This window comes from Budorcas taxicolor, chromosome 25 (genome assembly GCF_023091745.1).
Source record: "Budorcas taxicolor isolate Tak-1 chromosome 25, Takin1.1, whole genome shotgun sequence".
In the NCBI taxonomy this organism is placed as follows: domain Eukaryota; kingdom Metazoa; phylum Chordata; class Mammalia; order Artiodactyla; family Bovidae; genus Budorcas; species Budorcas taxicolor.
This window is the reverse complement of record NC_068934.1, coordinates 40,642,222-40,657,286: the sequence shown is the minus strand read 5'-3', so window position 1 is coordinate 40,657,286 and position 15,065 is coordinate 40,642,222. Positions and strand designations below refer to the sequence as shown.

At 57.6% G+C, this 15,065-nt stretch overlaps 1 protein-coding gene across 1 annotated transcript; it reads right to left on the bottom strand.

Moving 5' to 3' along the window:
* Positions 1–6,697: 6,697 nt before the first annotated feature.
* PPP1R32 (protein phosphatase 1 regulatory subunit 32) lies at positions 6,698–14,378 on the bottom strand. Its single transcript, XM_052662457.1, has 12 exons — positions 14,270–14,378; positions 13,959–14,076; positions 13,549–13,702; positions 12,085–12,213; positions 11,108–11,171; positions 10,558–10,670; positions 10,098–10,157; positions 9,890–9,976; positions 9,449–9,562; positions 9,269–9,363; positions 7,272–7,436; positions 6,698–6,776 (listed from the first exon to the last, which is right to left on the bottom strand). Exons 1-12 carry the CDS (start codon positions 14,376–14,378, stop codon positions 6,698–6,700), a joined length of 1,287 nt encoding a protein of 428 aa, XP_052518417.1.
* Between the last annotated feature and the right edge of the window lie 687 nt (positions 14,379–15,065).

Sequence of the window (15,065 nt, the reverse complement as noted above, 5' to 3'; positions counted from 1 at the left end):
CAAGCTCCTGAGTATGTGCCTGTGAAATCTACATCTGCTCTGCGGAGGGGATGGCACCTACACGTGGGAACCACGTCCAAGGGGCTCCGGTTGCATCAGGAAACTCATAGATTGGAATGCTATTAGGGCAGTGGGGAAGGGCATCTTTCCCCATATCCCACAGAGAGTCCTTCAGGACCAGCAGCAGCCCCGCCAGGTATGTGAAGCTCTCAGCTCACAGGAGGCATACAGGAAATGCTTATTCCCTTCTTCTTCTTTTGTCTTAAGTCTTTCTTGAATTTGTTACAACACTGCTTCTGCTTTATGTTTCCATTTTTTGGCTCCCAGGCATGTGGGATTGAACTCAAATCCCCAACATTGGAAGGTGAAGTCTTAACCACTGGACCACCAGGAAAGTTGCCTTGTTCCCTTCTTGATGGTAACCCATATGTGAAGGACATTTGAATTCTTTGGGCCTCCCAGCAGTCTCCTGAGTGGGAGAACCCCAAATGCTTTACCAAACAGAACCCACACATCCTACTATGGAAGCTGAAAACTCTGGGAACTCCCAGCCTCCCTGGTAAGTTGGCTGCAGCCACCCAGCACAAGTACCCGTTCCAGATTTTGAATCGGATATGAGAGACACAGAGCAGAAGGGACTGTGTGGAGTCCTTCCTGAGGATGTGTGGGGGCGGCGGCAGCAGGAGGAACAGCGTCCAGGGCCCCGCAAGGAGGGAGGCACGTGCTCTCAGGGAGCCCAGGTCCATGGGGTGATTTTGATCACGGTTAGTACTCTTGCCTGGAAAATCCCATGGGCGGAGGAGCCTGATGGGCTGCAGTCCATGGGGTCGCGAAGAGTCGGACACGACTAAGCGACTTCACTTTCACTTTTCACTTTCATGCATTGGAGAAGGAAATGGCAACCCGCTCCAGTGTTCTTGCCCGGAGAATCCCAGGGACAGGGGAGCCTGGTGGACTGCCGTCTGTGGGGTTGCACAGAGTTGGACACGACTGAACTGACTTAGCAGCAGCAGCTTGGCTGGGTAGCCTCTAACCTTTATTCTCAGGTCCACCTGAAGATTTTGTGAGCTCCAAAGCCTTTTAATAAATTTCTTTTAGCTTAAATAAGCTGAAGTTGGTTTCTTTTTTCTTTCTTTATTTATTTTATTAAAGAATATTTATTTATTAATTTGGATGCATTGGATCTTAGTTGCAGCATGCGGGATCTTCATTGCGACCTGGGGGCTTAGTTGTCTAGTGCCTTGTGGGATCTTAATTCCCCGATCAGGGATCGTACCTGCATCCACTGCATTGGAAGGTGGATTCTTAGCTACTAAACCACCAGGGAGGTCCCTGAAGTTGGTTTCTGATGCTCGCAAAGAGCTGTGACTGCTACCCCACATGGTTGGAGCCCTAAGCGAGTCCCATGATCACAGTGGAGGACCCACTGTCCCAGATCCACAGGGCCTTCACTGTCATAACTAGGAGGCCCCACACTGCCAGATCCTCCTCCTCATATATACTCAGGAATAAGTCTGCTCAGGTTGTCAATACCAGCTTCCCACACCTGGTGCCAGAGCCCACCAGGAGAAAGAGGATCTGCAGCAAAGCTGTCCTGCCGTAGGGACCACACCTCGCTGGGCCCAGAGCCTCCTAAAGTCTTTTCTGAGCACAGCCTTTTCAGGATCTTGTCCAATCTCTCTCTTAGAATGCCTGTCTTAGATGCCTTCCTGGCCTCTTTACCTGAGGACCTCTGAAGTGCACACACACACACACACACACACTCACATACCGCTTCAGCAAATAGTGATAGTGAAAGTCGCTCAATCGTGTCCAACTCTTTGTGACCCCATAGGCTATACAGTCCATAGAATTCTCCAGGCCAGAATACTGGAGTGGGTAGCCTTTCCCTTCTCCAGGGAATCTTCCCAACCCAGGGATAGAACCCAGGTCTCCCACATTGTAGGCAGATTCTTCACCATCTGAGCCACCAGGGAAGCTTAAAGCCCCATGCTTTTCACCAGCTGCACTCCAAGACCCCCAGTGCAGTGATGTGATGGGAAAGGCCATGTATTCCTAGCAGAGACTAAGCTGTGAGCCTCTGGGAGCTGGCTGCATCCCTCTGGCTCAGACTGAACTTGTTTTCACAAAGGTCTTTGCAGCAGTGAAGTTTTATGACTCAAAGAACTTTCTTGGCAAACCTTGTCTGTAGCAGCATCTTGAGAAGCAAGGAATGTCAGGATCCCTGGAGCAGGAGAACCCAGCAGGCCCTCCTCTGACCTCGAAGAGCGACCTTGGCGGAAGGTGGGTTTCTGGAGTCTGATCCCTCCAGAAATATTTGCTGCTCAGGGAACATTTCCATGGGACTGGGGACCTCTCCAGACAGTCAGAGAGGAAGTTGGGGGTCAGATCCTGCCTTTCAGGCCCCCATCTCTCCGTGTGTAGTAGACCACTGTCCCGCAGCCTCCCCACGCAGGGCTTCCCGCCACCCCCCAGGCCTCCAGTTCCCACCAACCAATGCCTTTTCCCAGCTGGCCAGCTGTCAAGCCCATGAGCTGGTGGATCTGCGGGTCACCATGTGACCCGGGCCAGATGGTGCCCGTCAACATCAGCTGCCACGGTGCTATAACGGCACTAGCCTCACACATGTCTGCCTGCCGATCGCACAGCACCCAGCACCTGTCTGCATCCTGCCGTCCAGGGCTCCACTTCTCCATACCAATGCCATCAGTGCAGCACCCACCTGCATCCCCAGACTTCCCCCGGAGGGAGGTCCCTTTGCATTCTTGCTCAGAAGATGAAGGCCCACAGAATATTCCCAGCTCCCAGCAGGCTGTGGGGGCTTAATAAAGAATAATCATCCTCATTGTTGATGACACCTCAGAACAGTTTCTAAAATTTCAGTGAGGGGTGGACAGGATTCAATATGGTAGCGGATTCAATGTGAAAGTCCTTCAGTCGTGTCCAATTCTTGATGACCCCTTCATCCTTGGAATTCTAAAGGCCAGAATACTGGAGTGGGTAGCCTTTCCCTTCTCCGGGGGATCTTCCCAACCTAGGGATCACCTGCTGAAAGGAGAGACTGTCCTGGTTACAGGTGAGCAGAGGCCTGGGGAAATTGGCCTGGGAGAATTGGCCTCAGAGACAGCGCCCCCTTGAGGGGCCTCCGGGTAAGGCTGTCCAGGTGGATCACCTACCCAAACTCTCCCAGACAAGTGAAGGCCTGCTGGGCAGAGAAGAGAGCAGAGGAGGGGGCCGTCCAGAGCCAAGCAGGAGGGGACAAAGCTCAGACCCTGTGACTATTTCAAATCCCTGCTTCTATCTGGGACTCGGGTTTTCTCTGCTCCAGCATCAATGTAGCTATTCATCACATGCTAAACTCTTTACACACGTCATCTCACTTAGCCCACACACAGGGTGAGCTCTGTTATATTAGCTGTAGCTCATATGATCAGCTGGAGGCAGGAGGCAGCCTCAGGGTTCAGGGAGCTGGAATTTGGACCCAGGGAGTCTGACTCCACAGCTCAGGCCTGGACAGCTACCCTCTGTGGACAGCCCTGGCCCAGAGGAGTACAGGGTGCTGGGCTGACGCTAGCTGGGGGCAGGTGAGAAACTTGACTGACGGGCAGAGGCCAGTCCCTCCCACGCGGTCTCAGTAACACAAATAGCCACAGGGCGAGAACATGTCCACCCCTCCTGCCCTGACAAGGCACAGAGGACTGCTTGGCACTGATCCTGCTGTGATCCTGGAACCTGCCAGGGGTCAAGGTTGGAATGTGGGGCCCTCAGGCCACTGCAAGGGAACATGGTTGGGGCTGGTCAGAGGCCGAGCCAGAGAAGAGAGAAACAGGGCACACGCAGAGGGAGAAGGGGTGACCTGGGGGGCAAAGCACAGTGGTCCCAGGGGCTACAGACATGGCCTCTGGGCAAGGAGGCAGGGCCCACGTAATCTCAGTCACTGGGCCGCAGAGATGCAGGGAGCCTGCGCTACTGACCTCCTGGTGTTGGGCAGGTGACACTCAGAACCCACATCTGGTGCCCTCAACGGCAGGCAGAATTTATTCATTCATTCATTCCATTATTTAATATTTACTGAGCATCTGCAAGGGTGCACACACTGCCCCTGGCTTTCCGTGTGAACAAGACAGACACGGTCTGTGCCCTTTGGGAGCCTCATAATGGAGGAGAGTGGCAGAGAAGGGCCCTGCAGCAAGGCCATCAAGGCCCCTTCCCCCACCTTCCCCACAGGGATGCCCACCTCTCAGCCTCCCTTGCTCCCGCCTCCAACCGAACATTCGGCTGACCCCTCCCTGGAGTCCTTGCCCACAGTCTTCCCTGGTTCAAGGCCCACAACTGACCACTCTGCCCATTACTTCAAAGTTCGTTGAGCCTCGGGGAGGAGGGCAAAGGTCAGGAAGCCAGGCGTGAGTTGGAGTCAACTCACTCTTCCACCAGGCGACTTCTACTCTGGGTTCCCACTCTGCCCCTCTCCAGCAGACCCCCACCCACCACCCTTAGGACGGGGGGACCTGGGCCAGGTGCTCTACCTCTCTGTGTCTGCTTCCTCATGGAAAGATGAGGAATCCTGTGTCCTGCACCAGGCAGGCGCTCTAGAGTCACCTAGGTTTGACCTTGGCCCCCTGCTGGACTCCTGTCCTGCCACCCCACCCTCTGGGTCACCCTATCCTCACACAACCCCTTGGGCTGGAGACCAAGACCCAAACAGGGAGGCCAGGATGGGCTGCCTGAGAGCTGGGGGTAGAAGGCAGGGGTAAGGGGAGCCCAGGGGTGGAGTCCACAGCCCGGGCCCAGGAAACATTGCGGCGGGCGTGGCCGCAGGCTTGGACACTGAACTTAGGACCGTGAACTGGGAGGTGATGGCGAGGCAGCGTTGTCCAGCTCTGGTGTCCTGACACCTTATCCCCTGTTGAGCTAGTAGAGGCAAGGCAAGGAAGCACGAGCTGTAACAGGACAGCTCTGAGGAAGGACAGGGAGAGGTGAAACCGGGTGGAGTGCGTGTGCGTGCGTGTGTGTGTGTGTGTGTGTGTGTGTGTGTTTCCATCTGCCTGGCCACTCACCGAATGCTGGGGACCACAGACCAGCAGGCCCCGCCCACAGTGTGTGGGGTTGTCGCTGGGTCCTGAGTTCTGCGCGTTTGTAGTCAAGATACTCTGTGTCCCGCACTCCCCTCCTCCTCCTCCCATGCTGGAGCCAGCTGGAGCCACCCACTTCCCACATGGAACCCCACTCAGGCCATGGACAGCCCCCAGGCCTGCTGCTCAAGACTCCTGAGCACAGACAGGCCCTGGGGCCGGCAGAGCTGTTCCACAGACTCCCAAGCAGGGGCAGGGGTGGAGATGAAGGGTGGGGGCCCAGCTCTTGGACCACTGTCTGCCCCTCTGCCTGCCGGGCTGAGCCACGAGGTGCGGGGGACAGCCAGGACATCCGCAGAGGGGCGGCTGCTGCCTTTCTGCCCTGTCCGACTTCGAGCATCTTGAAGTCGTCCCCTCCTCTCCGAGTCCAGGCTCCTTATTTATAAAATAAGGGCCTGGTGCGAGCAGGGCCACGGCGTATGGTGAGATGGCTGGGCACTGCGCAAAAGCACCGGTGGAGGTGATGGAAGGCGCTGAGAGGCAGCCCAGTTTCTGCCTTGCAGGTTGAGGGGTCTCAGGCTGCCGCACCTCAAGGAAGGGAGGCTTTTCTTCCTCCCAGAAGACTTCTGCTCTTCAAGTCTTGTGTTAAAGTGGGGCGTCCGCCTAGAGGGAGGCTTGTTCTCATTCTCACGAAGGTACTGAGGCACCAGCCTTGAGACCAGCTCCCACCCCTCCCCCAGGGTCCAGTGCCCAGGGAGACATCCATTGCGGACCCTCCTCATCTGTCTCTGGAGAAAGAGCCCTGTGATTTTTCCTGCCTGGCTTTCCTCCCCTATTATTTATTTTGGCCATGCTGTGCAACTTACGGGACGTGGGATCTTAGTTCCCCAACAAGGAATCGAAACCCGTGTCCCCTGCAGGGGAATTGCCCAGTCTTTCACCACTGGACCGCCAGGGAAGTCCCCTCCCCTCTCCTGTAGACTCTCCGATCTCCGACGTGGGCCCCAGCAGGGCCCCAGCAGACCTGCTCTGATCCCCTTCCCCATGCTATAGACCCACCTCTCGCTCTGGCCTGCCTGCCCCCCACCCCAGGGACTTCTTCCCGCCCACACTGGACAGAGCACTCAGCACAGGCCCGAGGTGACCCATTCCCAGGAGAGGACACTGAGTCTGAGGAGCGAAGTGCCTTGCCCGGATCATGACGGTGAGTCCAACCAGGCCTCCTTGACTCCATATTTGACTCCAGTCAGGCACCCCCTCCCCAGCCTCACCCTTCCTTTCCCAGCCGCCTCTGACACTGCAGACACATTGTTCGGCCTCACTGCTTTTATTTCATTAGGAAAGTAGCCGGGGAAACCCCGGGGGGATGTGGGAATAGGGACAGTAGCCGGCTCCTGTCCCCTGGGGTCAGCAAACCTGTGTGAACAGAGATGAGGCCTGAAGGGCTTCGGGTGGTCCGTGTACTACCCTCCTCTCTCTTAGGTGCCCCCAACCTCCCACCTCCTACTGGGGCTGGGGTCCCCGGGCAGGGCTGGCCAGACCCAGGACTTAGGCCGGGGGGCGGCCCCACAAGGACCACTCCGGGATGGAGTGGGGGTCCCCAGCCCCTTACCCAGGCCTCAGGCTCAGTTGGGAGCCGTGAAGCGGCTCCTGTGGCTGTTGGGAGGCACGGTTCGGTAGAAGGGGTCCTCAGAGATCAGGGTTCTGCAGGGAAGAAAGGCGTGCAGGTGAGGGAGGGGAGCGGGGCAGGGAGCCCAGGCCTTCTCCCCCTCTGTCTGTCCCTCTCCGTGGAGCCGGGGCTCAGCTCGGACGGCCAAACCACAACCAGTCTTTGCCTGCCAACTCCAGGCCATTGTTGGTGTAAATGTGATTTCTGAGGAACTGAATTGAGCAAAAAGGAGTCAGAGTGAGGAGGCAGAACCACAGTCATTCAGCTCTGTCCCCCCGACACCACACGCCACCCCACCTCAATCAGCCAGGCAGGGAGCATGTCGGAGCCAGCTGAGCGCCCAGGAACAAGCTGAGGGCAGGGAAGCAGCTGTGCAGAGGAGGGGTCGCTGGGGTGAGGAGGGCAGGAGAGGCAATGGATAAACCAGCGGGGAAAAAGGGGCCTCTCAGACGGACAGACAGACACAGGAGGCAGGCGAGGCCGGGGACAGGCTGCTGGACACAGCAAAGGACGCAGCAGGGTTGCGCTACCTGCCCACATGAGGGTGCAGGCGCCTCAGGCTCTCCGAGGGGCTGGGGGTAGCCTCCAGGCGGGTGACCGGCTGGTTGAGGGCATAGCCTCCCGGCTTCTGGGGCTGCAGGCCACCTCGAGTCCAGCCCTCGCGGTCCAAGCCCTTGGGGATGTTCTCGAAGTATCTACGACATGGAAAGCAGGGCAGGTTGCCGCACACTGGCCTCCGTCCACATGGGCCACCTCTGCGCTCTGCTCCAGCAGGAATCTCGGCTCCAGAGGAGCTCACCCTGCCGTGGGTCCTCCTGCCTCGTTGCCTTTGCCCACGGCATCCCCTCCACCAGGCCCTCCTGAAGGCCCTGGCCCCTCACTCCCCTCTTAGCCCAGAAGCCTGCCCTGGCTCTGCCCTGAGCTGCGTGCCCCTCCTCTGTGCCGCCCCGGATACTGAGACACACTCAGGAGAGGAAAGGACTTTTGAGAGATGCCTCCCTGAGACTTCCCTGGGGGTCCAGTGACTAAGATTCCATGCTCCCAATGTAGGGGATCTGGGTTTGATCCTGCATGCTGCAACGAGTAAGACCCAGCACAGTCAAGTAAATACATACATATATATACATATGTATATATAAAGGAGATGCCTCCCTGGCCTGTGAATATCTCAGAGGTGGGAAAGGATGGGGGCTGGGAACTCCATGTCATCCATTCCCCTCTCAGCATTGGACATTTCTTCCATTTTGCCAGGTTTCACTGAGCTAGCTTGGGCTGGGTTCTGAAGGTGCCAAGATGAGTAATATGTGGGCCCAGCCCTTGAGTTTATAAAGAAGGGGTACAGAACAAAAAATCATCAGTAATCACAGCCCCTGGGGTTCTGGGCGCAGGAGGAAGAAGCAGCGTGCCTGATGCTGGCGGGAGCTCAGGAAGTCAGACAGGTGGGTGGAGAAGGAGAAGGTGGGGGTGCTGAGGGGTCTGTAGGAGCTTGGGGAGGGGGCAGGGACACAGCTGTCCCTCAGTGTCCTGAGGGAGGCTCTGCCCCTCCTCCTTGCCCTTCGTGGGAACGGCAGCAGCCACGCACATCATGATCTGCTATCAGGCTCAGGCACCGCTTCTGCCCTCTGAGCCTCAGGTTTCCATCCAAAAGAGCGGGCGTTTGGCTCCAAGGATCCAGGGTGGGTGGGGAGAGCTCCCTGGGAGACGAAGGAGCTGGGGGAGGGCAGTATAGACGCAGATGACACATGCTGACACGCAGATGACAGATGCCGTGAGGGCAGGATTTTCCTAAGAATTAATCTCCTTCCTCCCACTTGTGTGATGCCCTCCCCACCCGGTGCTGGCCTGGGCAGCCCCAACCATGGCTCTAAGGCCGCTTCCTCCTGGAAGCCCTCCTTGATGCCGAGGACTTTCTTATCTTGCCCAGGGCTCACACAACACAGAGCTTACCTTCTGAGGGTATGCGGAGCTCCCCTGCCATGGACTGGATGTGTTCTTAGCAGATCCTCTATTGCTCCACGTGGACCCCATAGTACCCCTTATCCCTTCCCTGCCGACCCATGGCCTGCACAGCATCTTTGGGAAGGCTGCCCTTGGGTTGCTGAAGCCCACTTTGCCTGGGCAAGGAGGTACCTGGGATTTAACATCACCCCTGGGGACAGCTGTTAACCAAGGACTGGCAGAGGTGGGGTATGAATACCCCAGCTCTCTTGCTTCTTGGTCGGGATCATTCTGAATTGTATGTTTTGCACTTGTTTCTAGAGTTTTCCCATGGGATATCTGGTTTAATAACACACTACTGTTGGTCGCCAGCCCTTCCCCATCCTGCTTACTCCCTCCCTGACATCCTCAGTAAAGGGCTCACACCCAACTCCTCAGCTCAGGATCTGCTTCTGGCGGAACCACATTCATCAAGTGTTGGGTCCTCACTAATTGTTGTAAACTCGTTACTTGTCCAGCCTCAGTCTCCCTGTCTGTAAAGTGGGTACCAGCTTCGCAAACCCGGATATAAGTAGGGAAGGGGGCTCACCCTTGACTGTAGGTGGTCAGATAGCGATTATCCATGTCAGGGTCATAGGGGCTCCGGACGTAGCTGGGGTTGTTAAGGCTGAACCCTGAGGGCTCCTGCACCAGAAGGGTAGAGAGAGGACTTGTCAGGTCGGGAGGGGAGTGGGGATTTGGGGCTGGGGGCTGGTGCCGCAGACCTCACCTTGCTGCCCACGGTCTCCCGGCCAAGCAGGGCAACATTTGTCTGTTGCATCCTCTGGGGAGACTGGAATTGCCAGTGGTTCATGCTGCTGGGTTCTGGGCAGGGAGGGGGCACCTGAAAGGGACAGAGCCACACAAAGGGTGGCTGAGTGGCCAAGGCAAGGCAGCAGGATGGATGGAGGGCAGGCAGAGAGCCCCAGCAGCCCCAGCCCCAGGACAGCGTCCCTCCTCCTTCAACACCCAAGTCACTGCTTCAAACACGCTCCTCACTTTCCAGCCCCTAGGCCTTTGCCCCTCCACCCAGGGCTCCTTCCTCTGCATCTCCAAAGATCCTGATTCTTCGCATCCTGCCTGGATCAAATGCCACTAGGCCCAAGAAACCTCCCTGTCCCCTCCCTTCTGAGTGCTCCCCACTTTGAGGGAGCCCCTTGAGGCCACTCACTCTGGGATTCAGGGTCCTCTCGTTCACTCGGCTGAAGCCGGTCTCCCGCTCGGAGCCTCTGGCCAGCACCGGCAGGAACTCATCCCCCTAAGGCAGCAAGGCAGCCCCTGGCACAGCTTCCGGCACAGCCCCCACCGCCCCACCGGAGGACCCCAGGCTGCAGCACAGACATCCCCCCCACCCCCGCTCCAACCCTGGCTCAGCTTACATGAGGGTGGGAAATGGGGAGAAAGTCTGACTTGGTGACACTCCGGCCAGGGAGAAGGACCTGGAAAGAGGCCACAGAGGAGCATCAGGCCCCAGAGGCAGCAGCTTGTCTATCCTGAGTACAGAGGACAGCTCCGCACCAGCGGGTATCACTGGACGTTCAGAGGAAACGGGAGAGTTTGGAAGACGGGAAGAAGGAGCATGGTTCTGCATGGGAATCAGCAGGCCATGGTTCTTGTCTAAACTCCAAGTGACCTTGGCTACCCTGCTTTTCTTCTTTGAACCTCAGTCTTCTCATCCGTCAACTGGGGGAGTTGACCAAGGTGGTGATTTTTGCCCATGTTTTTCATCTTGTGTTTAGACAAAGGCCTCTGCAGCATATACATATTTAAAGCTAGAATTCCCCCAGACTGGAGGGCTTCAATCACCTTGAGAGTCTAGTGGGTCCCAGCCTGACTTACTGGGTCCCCAGGAAGGGCCTGGGAGGGCGGCTGGAAGACGATGGGGTTCTTGTTGGACTCTTCGGTGAAGCCAGTCTCCTCCTTGGCACCAATTGAATTCTTCTGCAAGAGATCTGCAAAAGACAGCCCCCTTGCTGGCCTGGGACCAGCTGGCCCCACCCATATGGCTGCCAGTGGCTCAGGGTCCCAGTAGGTGGGGAGAGAGCCAGCTCCAAGGATCTGGAGACCGGAGCCACCAGGATCATGGATACTGGTGGGGGCTCCAGAGTGCAGGGCAGAGAGCAGATGAGGAGAGAGCACAAGGAAGGGCAGGCTTCAAGCAGCCGTCCTAGGCAAGTGAGTTGTCCTTTGGAGATTGGCAGGCCTAAAGCACAGAGGTCAGGCCAGGGAGGATGGTTTCCCCAAGCTGCCTGTATGTCCTTCTTGTCTTCTGCTGATGCCTTCTTAGTGTTGTGCCAGCTCTGGGGTCCCCAGGGATTCCCTCCCCAAGGGTCGGGGGTAGGGATGTGTGGTGGGATGGTAGCTAGAGCTCCGACTCGCATCTGCCTACCTGGCTGATGTGATGGCTCCTTGAGATACTTGGAATTATACTCAGAAGTCATAAAGCGGGGGGGCTGGAACACAGAGAACGGAGCAATGGGGCACACAAGATGGGCCAGGGCCTGCAGGCGGTGGGGGTGGTGCCAGCTCTTCAGTTCTCTGGGCTCTGAGTAGACCCACGTGGTTCTCTGAGACAGGAGGGCCGGCAACACTTTCCCCCCACTCCCTGCCCCTACACAAATCTCTCTTTCACCCAGCGTCACAGCACCCGAAATTCCACCATGAGAGCACAGCTCCTCTGTGACGACTGAAACTAAGTCACATCCTGGCTTCTCTGGTGGTCCAGTGGTTAAGAATCCGCTTTGCAACGCAGGGGGACACTGGTTCGATCCCTGGTCTGGGAGGATCCCATAAGCCACAGAGCAACTGAGCCCAAGCGCCACGGCTACTGAGCCCACGCGCTGCAGCTCCGGAAGCCTGTGTGCCTAGAGCCTGTGCTCCGCAATGAGAGAAGCCGCCAGAGTGAGAAGCCCGTGCACCGCCAGGAGGAGTAGCCCCACTCACTGCATGCAGCAAAGAAGACCCACCACAGCCCCAGAAAAGACCTACTAAGTCACATCCCACACTGGACTCCAGGCCCGCAGCCCCTGAGAGCCAGAGCAGGAGGGACCCAAAGAGAGAAGAGAGGCTGAAGGGAGGACGTGGGTGCTCCAGAGCACTGGGCCCCTGGCGGGGGTCAGGAGAGACAGGAGCTCGGGGATTAAATCCCAAGATGCACATAAGGGTGCTCATGGGGACCACTTTGATGCTGTCTTAGAAACACCCAATATCAAATCCTTAGCTCGCCCCTGTGTTTGTGTGGGCCCTGAGCCCACACTGAGCCGGCTACATGGGTGAGCCAGCTCAGAGCCTGTCCCGGGGAGGGAGGAGGAGGTGGGTTCTGGCCCCTCTGCCCGCACAGGGCCCTCATCGGAGCCAGGCACTCACATGTCGGGCGTTCTCCCACTCCAGCGAGCCCTTGTTCTGCTGCTGGTGGAGCAGGGGCACATCCTTGGGCTCCAGCCCCGTGATGGCCTGGGGCCCATAGTCCTGGGTGTCAAAATGGACCTTCCTGACCTGGGAGGAGTCAATTTCCATCCCGTTGAGGGGATGGCAGTCACTTCCCGACTCTGATTCTGCCCCTGACCCCTGCAGAGGATCTGCGCAGCAGCCCGAGGGTCCTTCTACAGTGAAACTGGGCCAGGACCCTCCTCTGCTCAGAGCCCTGCAGTATCCCCATCATCCCCCAGGTAGGATCCCACATCCTGACAGCGGCCCACAAGGACACAGCTCCTCACTCTGCTCCAGTCTCCTTCCTTCCTGCCATCCCTCCTTCTGTCAGATGCTCCCGCCTCAGGGCCTTTGCACTTGCTGTCTGGTCTGCCTGCCCTTCCCTCACTTAGCTGCATCCAGAGGAACACTGACTTCCCTCAAATTTTTGTCTAGTGTCACCATAGCAAGCTCTTTTCTGACCCTCCTGACTTGCAGGGGAAACTTTCACTTCTTCTTCACTCCTTGCCCCTTCCTTGTTACACTTTTTCCTCCAGCATATATTACCTTCAAAAATAGAAGAGGTGGGACTTCCCTCATGGTCCAGTGGTTACAACTCCATGCTCCCAATGCAGGGGGCATGGGTTCAATCCCTGGTTGGGGAACTAAGATCCCACATGCCACATAGCATGGCCAAAAAATTAATAAATAAAAATAAGAAGAGAGGTGTTTAGAACAGATTGATTGCATGAATGAATGACAGCATCCATTCTGGTGGTGGTGATGATAATAAGGAAGTGTCAGTTGTTAAGTCATGTCGCGATGCCAGGGACTATATAGCCCACCAGGCTCCTCCGTTCATGGGATTCTCCAGGCAAGAATGCTGGAGTGGGTTGCCATTCCCTTCTCCAAGGGCTCTTCCTGACCCAAGGATAGAACCCGAGTCCCCTGCATTAGCAAACAGATTGTTTACAGTCTGAGACCCCAGGGAAGGTTTCATAATAAGGAAGACAGTCATACAATTACAGAAGTGAAGATGGGAATGCCTGTGCAAAAGTGACCGTGGCAGCAGGGCTGGGGATGGTGATGAGGGTGGGGATGTGGATGGGACGGGGGATCGTGGAACGGTGTTGGGGTTGAGTGGGGAGGGAATAGGACTGGGCGGGTGGTGATGATGGTGATGGCAGAGGAGATGGAAATGGAGGGGGGCGTGATGGGGCATGGGGCGTGGTCAAAAGTGATGCAGGTGAGTGGACCCCAGCCCGCAGCGGCTCCTCCATGCCCAGTCATCTCAGCCTTGACCATCCCTTGGCAGTGCAGCCCCACCCTCTGGAGGTATCCCCAGCCGGCCCCCCCTCCAGCCCTTCCTCCACCTCAGACGAGGGCTCCCCGTCTCTCTCCTGGCCCTGGCCCAGCACTGACCTCCTTGATGGGGGTGACCGCACTGGCTTTCTCCCGAGAGTAGCCAGAGCTGGTCTGGTGCAAGTTCCAGGGCAGCGGGCATGTGCCATCGGGCACCTCCAGGGGGCGGTAACTCTGACTGGTCACCGTCTGGAAATTGTTGCAGACTTGTTCCCTGAGGGTGGGGCAGGAGCTATTAACACCAGCGCCACCTGTCTTTGTCCCCTGTGGGGCGTCCACCTCCCTCCAACCTCCCACAGCTGCCTCAGGAGTCTTCTTGCCTTTGGGTCCCAGGCTGAGGACCAGTCCCTGAGTCCCCCAGGACCTCAGACCCCAGGCGCAGAGGCTGGAGTTGGTCTGATGAGGTCTGATGGCCCTGAGGGCTCAGGCCTGGGAAGGCAGGGGGTGAGGAGGGGTTGGACAGACTGTACCCCATGGCCGGGTTATCCAGGGCATCGAGATGCTGTTGATAGGAGACCACAGGCCGGTGATTCGATCTGTAGCCTGTGCCTTTGTGACTGCCCATGCGGGGCTTGAAATCCTCCCGACCTGCCAGACGGGAAGCAGGAAGACAGGACTGAGGGTCAGCAGGGTGGGAGAACATTGACTGGGGCTCCCAGGCAGGACCAGCATACTTCACGCCCACCCAGCATACTTCACGCCCAACCCAAGTTCTAAAAGGCGGTTCCTCCCCATCCCGTCCCATGTCCCGGGGGTGGCTCCTACACAAAGGTGCCCTCACCGTAGGCTGTGCAGTAGCTGGTGGCGTAGAATTTCAGAGGGTCTGTGCAGCCCCCCGAACTCATCTTCACATAAGGGGAGACAACCCCCAGGGGGAGTTTTCCCATCATGGCGCTGTGGGGAAGGGCCCCCGGGGGGCCTAGGGAGGAAGCACACGGAGCCCTGTAGGTCTGGCAGCCCAGCCCACCCCAGGCCCAGGTTGCGGGGACCAGAGAGGAGGTGATGGAAGCCTTCACAGCGGCCTTCCTCCCAGGTCTGTGCCTTTCCACCAACACCCCGAACTGAAGAAAGGACTAGTGATCGTCAACACGGAGCACCCTGTGTCTTATCTTGCTTTCCCCACACCTTGTCATCAACCCCTCCCCCATTTTACAGCTGGGAAACTGAGGTGCTGAGTGAGGAAGGCTTAGCTCACAATAGGGGGCAGAGCCAGGACTCCCCAGTCCCATGAGAACCCCCACACGCCCTCTTCTGGGGACTGAATGGCCAGACTACTGCCCTCCCTGGGAATTCTTGGCCACCCCAGCTCAGAAGCTCACTCTCAGCCCCAGGCTCCATGTCTCCCCCCTGGACTCCCCCATCCTTGCCCACCTCCCACTGGAAGTTGGCTTGGCTCTCTCAGGCTCTCTTGGGGCCCAGCCACAGTTGGCCCCACCCTCACCTGCCCTCCGCAGGGGCTCTGAGGTTGGCAAGAGGCTGCAGGAGGCAGGAGCTGCTCCAGAGAAGCCTGAGCCCTCAGGGAGGTGGCCAGGCCAGGAGAAACAGTGCGTTGCCTAGCAACAGGTGCCTAGCAACAG

Coding starts and splice junctions, on each gene's coding strand:
- PPP1R32 (XM_052662457.1), bottom strand. CDS start 14,378: ATGATGGGAAAACTCCCCCTGGGGGTTGTCTCCCCTTATGTGAAGATG. Junction 12,214..13,548: donor CGGTCACCCCCATCAAGGAG/GTCAGTGCTGGG, acceptor GACTCCTCCCAG/GTCAGGAAGGTCCATTTTGA. Junction 10,158..10,557: donor AGGCCCTTCCTGGGGACCCA/GTAAGTCAGGCT, acceptor GCCTCTTTCCAG/GTCCTTCTCCCTGGCCGGAG.